Source organism: Odontesthes bonariensis, chromosome 15 (assembly GCF_027942865.1).
Source record: "Odontesthes bonariensis isolate fOdoBon6 chromosome 15, fOdoBon6.hap1, whole genome shotgun sequence".
NCBI lineage: Eukaryota > Metazoa > Chordata > Actinopteri > Atheriniformes > Atherinopsidae > Odontesthes > Odontesthes bonariensis.
In genome coordinates, this window is record NC_134520.1 from 28,979,555 (window position 1) to 28,988,070 (window position 8,516).

Sequence of the window (8,516 nt, forward strand, 5' to 3'; positions counted from 1 at the left end):
TTTATCTCTCTGTGGAGATATAATCAAATTATAAGATGCCACTGTGATGTTGGAATCTTATGGCTGTCTGTCCAGTTAAGGAGGATTATAGATTGTTCCATGTTTTGTTGAACAGATCAACATGACATGACATGATGACATGTTGGTCAGCACTGCTCACTGATCTATATTATAGGGAGTATAGGGAAATATTCACTGAGTCTGGTCCTTTCTTTTTTATTTTTCTTTAGCACAAGTTTCTTGTGTTTACATTGAATTAAAGTCCAGGTTGTACCAGACTTGGGTGAATTTGTTTGGTGAGATTGCTGTCAGAGTTTCTTCTATATATGGATTTATAAAAAACAAACAAAAAAAAAAAACAGCTGTGCTTTTCAGTTGGATGGGTGAAGAAAGGGATATCAGCTATTGAAAGGTTTTATGAGTCATGTTATTCTTTATCCAGCCAGGAATGGTGTAGTTGTTGCACAGTGTGAGGTAAGCTGTCGCATTTGATTAATAACAAATAAACACACACCAACTAAACTGTGAATTTTTGTTTTCCCCATTTCATATTCTAGACCAAGATCATCAGTATACAAAACTACAAACAATCAGCAGTAAATAAAAACAACCAACACCCTTTTCTCATAAATCACACTCATTTCAGAGTTCTGGCAGACGGAATTTGTCTGGCCTGGGATGCAGGAATATTGGGCCTATTTACTGCCCCTCACACACTGTACCTCATTAAGAATGGCTCCACACATAAAAGACAGAGGGAGTCCTTTTTTTTCACAGATTTTTTTATAAGGGGCCAGCTTCTGGATAGGGCCTGATAAATTTAAGAACAGGGCAGGTCTGCATCTGGGCTGTGGTCTGGGAAGGTTTGGTTGGTACTAGGAACTTGCAGGTTGATTTTATAGTCTAGCATGAGGGGCGAAGTTCTGCTGTGGTCATGTAGGTGCAAGGGCTTGACATAACTGGGCTGTGGCAAGGGCACTGCATTTCTGGAGCAACGTAGAGCATATTAATGTTTTATGGTATTCTAATTATACTCACTGATGTCAGATTTGTTCTTGTGATGACCCAAAAGTATAAATTCATATAGCTGTTTGTTCTAGAGGGAAAAAAACTGGATGAAGTTTGAGTAAAAGTCCGACATATGTCTGAATATCTCCGAATAGGCTTTGTTCAACCGCCCGTGCCAGATGCATGTCTCAGGTCCGGTGTCAGGTCTTTTTTGGATTTCTTCCTTTTTCTTAAAGACATGATCTTCAGTTGCTGTTTACTTACTGTCTGTTGTAGGCCTACCACTTTTTAGGCTTATCACTTCTCATTCCAGATTCCAAGTTATCAACTTATAGTTCTTTGGGAGTTCCCTTGTTGGTGCAAAAATAAAATATATTTACTCAAACACAAGTCCGGATTTAATTAAAAGATTGGTCTCATATAGTGGCAGGGGTGGAGTTGACACAAACAAACAGAAGTCTACCAAAACGATTCAACAAAAAAATATAATAATGTTACAATGTGTGTATTAAAAAATAAAAAGGGTATAAACTTTAAACTTTTTGTATGACTGATTTTAGTGCTATTCCTACGGAGTAATTGTTTTCTTAGAAGTGACACCTGCTGTCTGAGAAGAGGACTGCAGTGTCTCCATCATCCCTCGAGCAATGATCCAAACACTTATGGCTCTTTTTTGATATCACGATTTTCTTAAAAAAGAATTATGTTGCTTTATAAGGGTGTCACCAGGGGTGATGTTTAGGTGTGATCTTGAAACATTTCAGGCTTTGTCCAGTCCAGTCTTTGGATTTTCATTTGACAGTTTTATCTTTTTCACGTTATTTCAGAGTAAATTGAAGTTGTATAAGTCAGTCTGACTGTTACAACAGGAAAACAAAACAAAATTAGTACAGACTGAGTTCTTATTCAGTTTGGTCATTTTCATTGTTAGCAGCAGGAATGAGGCACTAATAATAATGTAATGCAAATGGGATAATAGTAAGAAAAATAGAGCTGTGAAAATCCTGTGGTATACTTTATTTTGCTAACACTTTATTTCTTTTTAATTACCCTACTCGTGACTTACTTGTATCACAATGGATGTTTTTGAACTGTGACACACATCACAGTGTCTTATCTACCCGTTACCCTCATTTTCTTCAGTTGTCCAACTCCTAAGGATTCCCATCTGTCTGATTCATTCTCTATCTCCTCTTCTCCTCTCTCCAAAACGCCAGCAACCAAAATCTTATTAGATTTATCACTTTTTGGTCTGTCGCTGAGGCTAGATCTTAGCTTGAAAGCTTCACTTCTGCTGTTTGTTTTCATTTTATTGTGAGCTACTTTCTTGGACTAACTTATTTTTCCATTTTTTTTAGTTATAAGCTGTAACATTATTTCTCTAAAAACGTCTTAAAGCAAAACTATCTTTAAATTGTTCACAGTGGACTCATTAACATTTCCAAATACTGTATGAGTTGCTTTGGGAGCACTGTTACAGTACAGCTGAGAGGTCATTTCAGGGCCAGCTAATAAGACAGCATTCCTCTCATTAGCACAAATTATCATTAGCCTCCAGTGAGAGAAGTCAGAGCCATTTATTGGTCCAGGATCTCACGGGGTAAATCATACTTGAAGAAATGGATTTAAATGCAGAACAACACCAGTTACACTGTGGCGTATCGAGCTGGACCAGGACAGGATCGGAAAGGAGAGGGTCCACTGGGGAAATCAGACAGGAATATTGGGTGGTGAGAGGAAGGATGTGAGGTCTCCATCAAGGCCTGTCTTTTTTTACGGTCACGCCTCTGGTAGCGGAAGTTAAAGGGTGGACGCAGAGCCACAGGACCACTGATTTCTTCAGAAGATGAGTCAAAAGGCCTCGCAATGGTTTGGTGCTGTTGCTGATTTACTAGACTTTCAGCAGACTCACTGGAAGAAGAGGTGAGGGGGGCAGAAGGGTTAACAACAAACGGGGGGCCTGAGGGCACAATGGCTGTAGGCTCAAACGGTACTGGTTGCGCGGCAGTGGTCAATGGTGGGTCAGAGGGAAGAGGCTGTAGATCATTTCCAGGTTCTTGGGGGAGGTCAAGACCCTGTGGCTCCACTGGTTGGACCACATCCACATTCTGCAGACAAACAGACAACATCACAGTTATACTGTAACAAGCTCAGGTTGACCAGCTGCAAAAGAATCTCACACAATATCACATTACATACCACAGCTCTAAAAAGGAAAACATAATTACAGCACAGAAGCATTCAATTTTAAATATCACAGATGCCTTTTAGCACACACAAGCAGAATGCACATTTAAAGACAAAAGCCCAACATGTACAATATGACAGAAGATAACAAGTTTCAAATATTCAGAGAGTTAAATTATCACTGTAAGAGTTGCTTTGGTAAAACCTGAAACAAAACACAAAATTAAACATTCATCAAATCCAGGCCAGGGAGTCTGTTATTTTATATCCAACTCACAATACTGCCGTGAGAAGTGATTCATACTTCATGTAAAAGTTGCCTTTGCATCTCACTTACTGATTTATTAATGTTGCTGAATGTATTTCTGTTCTTTTTTAATATTGTTCATCAGTCGGAAATCAACTTTCACTGAAATGAAGAATATTCACATAATACATAATAGATAAGCAGATTTTAAATATTTATATATATACACATATATTTAAATTTATGTATTTAAATATATGCTGTATATATATTTTGTTCGATTAATGTTTTCTTAATTTGGGCCATATTGGTTTCAGATTTTTTCCTTGTTTTTTCTTTCTCATATTAGACATCACTGCTGCCGCTCCAGTCTGGTTAAACAGTCATAAACATTTAAAAAATTTTCTTGTACCTTTACTTTAAACATCTCACAGGACACCTGGGCATCAGGATGGTTGTTCATGTTTCCATGTACAGATCCTGTACAGAAACCTGCAGTCTGAGAGGAAGATGAGACATTTAACCAAATACTGTCGTAATTTGTTTCCATGGGGCACTTGCAAATGTAGGCTGAAACATTCTACAATGACATCAGAAGAATAAGCGACTGTTCGCGGTAATAAAACCAACTGAATGTGAAGTATGAAAATAGAGTCCGTGAAGACACGATCACGTTGTAATATCAGTGTATTTCAGTCCATACCGTGACTGTTTTCTAACTCTAATCAAGTAAAGTTATTAGCTGAACCTAACGCAGGAGTAACATAATAATACATCCTTATGCAAAAAGGCCTTTTTTGGCCATTTTAAGGCCATTTTTTATTATCATTTGCATTAAATCATACAGATGTTCATGACCAATATGTCTGGAAAACTTATGCTCAAGTACCTCTGTGTTGCTTTTGAGGTGCTGGCAGGTGCCTCTCTCTGTAAATCCCTCTGGACACTCTTGGACTGTGTACTCCACAAAGACGGCTTCAACTGGCACATCCTGTAATATCAAACAGTAAATGATAACTCAAACATGTTGACAAGTCGCTTTGGATAAAAGCCTCTGCTAAATGCATAAAGATAAAGATAAACATAAATATCAGCAGAGGTGATAGAGTATATTTGCCAGAGTCTTGTGTATCTATAACATTATGATTAATGATGAGCAGAAATGGTTTTCATCTGTCAAACATTAGCTGTAATGTTCTGTCCTCTCATGTACACCCAGAGATTAATCTTAAGTCCAGTTTTACCACAACCATAGCATTCAGCATGTTATTGATACATGAAATCAGCCTACATTAAAGGTAGCATAGCTGCACCTGTGCTGCAGCTCTAGTAATCTTTTTCACTCCAAGCCCTGCACCCAGAGTGGACTGCCTCTTGTAGGACGTCAGGGTGATCTGAGCAGCAGTCGCAGCCTCTGGGCTGTCTACATGAAGAAGGCGGGGGCAGGTTGGACAGGTCTGTTGGAGCTTTTCTGGACGATCTGCAGGAACCAGAGGAGGATTTGGTAAACCTGTGCATTTAAATGACGTCTAATACAGATTGTGTTCAAACATTTGCAACCTTTGAACCCCTTTGGTACATTTCATTAATGCAAATACATCTTTTAAGATATATTTGGGGTTTGTGGCCTCTGCAAATGATTAGATTAGAGCTATTAAAATTCTACCCAAGAAAAGGCACAAACAGCCAGAATCTTTAAAGGAAATATTTCTTGATTTGCAGGTCAGACAATAATTAATAAGCATCACGTTAGAATATATATATTGAGATCAGGCTGAAATCAACATAGTCAACTTTTGATTTGTCACAGCGGGAAATACACAGGAGTATCTGATGAGTAATTAATTAGCTGCCTTTAGCTGTGTCAGTGAGGCATTATTATAGTTATTACACCCGTATGTGACAAACTGCGCACGCCACAGTTAGACATGCCTATTCAATCATACATTTCTTTTTTCTTTTTCATGACCCTTGTACACGAAGCAACTGCAATATCTAAAGATACAAAAGAATAAACTGTAATAAGAGTCTGGCATAATAGTAATATGTGTTCCCTGCCTTTGGCATTGGCACCCATAATAATTCACACAGTGGTTCAGGTTTTTTTTTTTCCAATCATATCAAGTTGTAAAATTGAGCTCAAACTAATCAGGAAGAGCACTTGCCATTTCATGCAAATGTATCAAAGTGATGTGCGAACTATGACTGTATAATTATGTTACCTGGCACTAGAGCACAGTCGTAGCTATACAGGTAGGAGTATCCCTCTGGTGTGTGCAGAATGGTGGTGTTGCAGTTTCCAGATATTTGCTGAAAGTGATGAAACACAAAAACTTTCTGGTTGGCATAATCCAAATAACTTTTCTACAAAGACATGATGATATATGACAATATTTGAGTTACCAGAGAAGCTGTGTGAGACAAAAAGAATGTGGCATTGTTGTAATACTTTTCAATTGAATAGATCTGCAGTTGCAATAAGACGTTTTATCTTATTATAAAAAAATATCTTTTTCACATCTCACACTCTATTTGAGATTTTTCATTTGTCTTTTAGACATAAAACCCAAGGTTATTTAGTTTGGCCTTGGATTAGTGGAGCTGTTGCTCACTGAATTTGAGAATGTCCTGAATGGAAGCCTCAAAAGTAGCTTTTGTACTTGAGGTTGAAGTGACATTTCCTGAAAATAAGAGAACCAAAGTCTTCAATGTGAGGACATGTTTGGTTTTTGCTCCTTTGATAAAGAGCTCTTTTTGGTGGAGAGCTTAGAATTAAGTTTGAATGTTCAATTTCTGCTCCTGCTAATGACCAAATATTGCAGAGCCTATAAATAGTTTACATTTTCAGGATCAAATAAAAAAAAAATCCTCTTCTCTCTAAAACCTCAAAATTTTTATAATATACAATGACAACCATAACAATATATGATTAAAAAATTAAGATGCTTACAAAATGGAAATGGAAAGTTACTTTCCTAAAGTCACCCTTCACACTGTGAGGCATACTTTGTAAGTGGGCATCCTCACAGGTATGTGACAAGTACAAAAAGCATGTGTTTGTTTGTATAAGCGTGTGTCCTACTGTTTCCATGAATGGTCTGATGTCACAACGTTTCCATGGTTTTGGACTGCCTGTGTGACACTTGGTCTCTAGGACATCGAGGTCCAGGTAATACACGTTGCCTGCTGGGCCCTGACATTCACAATGTAAAAAGAAGTCACAGGGAAAAAGGTATAAAACAGTGACGTATTTACAGATTTCATTATCATATGCACATATGTTTCTGAACAAAGCAGCAACAATGTCTTAAATTTGTGAGAAGAGTCCAGCCATCTTTTGTTCAGGTAGGTAATGGAATATAATTCAAGAGATCCTTATGTGATTCCATATCACACTTTGAACAGTATTGATCTGTGGCATAACACTTAAAACAAATGCCAACAGTTAAGGTCATGGAGTTTATTTGAACCTCTTAAAATGTGATCTATCTCACAGTTAGACCATTTCATCAGACGACATCATGAACTTCATAAAGCCGGTTTGTCCGAGCAGCATGGCACTGGAATGCGTTGGACTTTATTAACAGTAACTGCAGTCCTAAAGAACTTCTTTCATGAGGCGTGAAAGGGGATAGCTTCTCATTTCAGGACATAAAATCATGTTTTAATGCTACCTAAAGTCATTAAAAGTGGCAGACGATAGTGGCTGTCAGTTACAGCAAAAGAACATACAACAGCATTTATTATTGTTTTTAATCCTCGGAGGTTGCATACAAATGTAACTGCTTGTGTTTTCATATTTTTCATAGCTATTATTTACAGTTAAACACAAATCTTGTCAAATCCGGAGACTGGATTTGGCTGGCCATGGCAAACTGTTACATGAACAACAGCAACAAAAAAAAAAAAATAAAAGAAAAAAGCACCTCCACACAAACAAATGGCAAGTATTTTATAGTAAGCTCAGGCAGCATACCCCACTTAGGATTTGTCTCTGTACTGACCTGAGCGTGCAGGAAGACATTTGTGATGCGGTTCAGGGCAAATTTATAGCCTTCAGTGCGATCCTCATTGATGTAAGTGACAGCCAGACGAGAAAGTTTCTCCACTGCTTTATCGTTACAAGGTATAGGAGCAAGTTCAATGGGCATAAGTACAAATTCCTCCCCATACACATGCAGAGTGAGTAGGGACAGCAGTAAAAATGTGCATATATCCATGGTGGCAAAGGTCTGGACAGGAGCTCCCAGGCAGAGCTGCTTTAAAGTGAAGTTTGTTCTCTTGTGTTTGCCTTGAATGCAGGCAATGACTTTTGGAATCAAAACAGGACAGCGATGTTGAAATGGAGCCAAGGACAAAGTTTATTTGATGGCAGAGGGCAGATATTTGTGAATGAATGTGCCAGAGGTTCAGGTACACAAAAGAGTGAATGTCAAAACTGTCATTCTTACTTTCCCTTGTATTGATACCATAGATTTAGAGTTGTTGAATTGTCATTGTAGGAGATAAAGTTGTGTACAGTATATACTATACTTATGTGAATCAAATAGGTTTAATTGATACCTCATTACATGTTAGAGTTACTTTAGGATAATTTTTGTGACTGTAATACAACGTATTCACCAGTAGGGGTCACTGTGTGTTTGGTATGCTGTACTGAAAGAAAATCTGTTGATCCAGTTGGTAGACCTGGATTAATGATTTACCAATACTCAGTTAATTATGTCAGCATTACTCTTCTTTTTGTCTTAAATCTGTGTAACTCTATCTAAGTTTTCTACCTTAATTGTTAACAAATACTCCAGTAAACCTTAATTTGATTTAATTTACTTAATTGTGGTAAATGAGCAATGGTAATTATTTAATCTGCTCCAAACAGCAGTTGTTACCAAAGATTAACTGAGATAAATCTATTTTAAAGAGGATGCAAAGTAAGCACTGTTTTGATTATCATTGTTTTTGTAAAAGTGGTGAAAATAAACCAGTCTTGGCTGTCTGTTGAAGGTGGGTTTCACACTTGTGGAGCATCACTTTGGACCCACTGTTCATGACTGTATTGATTAATGTTGGTAAC

At 37.6% G+C, this 8,516-nt stretch overlaps 1 protein-coding gene across 1 annotated transcript; it reads right to left on the reverse strand.

Moving 5' to 3' along the window:
• Window positions 1-2,654: 2,654 nt before the first annotated feature.
• Window positions 2,655-7,662, reverse strand: LOC142399889 (fetuin-B). The gene is made up of 7 exons (XM_075484446.1): window positions 7,447-7,662; window positions 6,525-6,635; window positions 5,665-5,752; window positions 4,756-4,922; window positions 4,332-4,433; window positions 3,855-3,941; window positions 2,655-3,116 (listed from the first exon to the last, which is right to left on the reverse strand). The coding sequence occupies exons 1-7, from the start codon at window positions 7,660-7,662 to the stop codon at window positions 2,655-2,657; spliced, it is 1,233 nt and encodes a 410-aa protein (XP_075340561.1).
• Window positions 7,663-8,516: the final 854 nt, after the last annotated feature.

Bases quoted from the DNA above. Each gene is read 5' to 3' on its own strand.
- LOC142399889 (XM_075484446.1), bottom strand. From the start codon at position 7,662: ATGGATATATGCACATTTTTACTGCTGTCCCTACTCACTCTGCATGTG. The intron at 6,636-7,446 runs GTCAGTACAGAG...TGTGAATGTCAG, and splicing joins ATGTCTTCCTGCACGCTCAG to GGCCCAGCAGGCAACGTGTA. The intron at 3,942-4,331 runs GTACTTGAGCAT...TCTTCCTCTCAG, and splicing joins ACCTCAAAAGCAACACAGAG to ACTGCAGGTTTCTGTACAGG.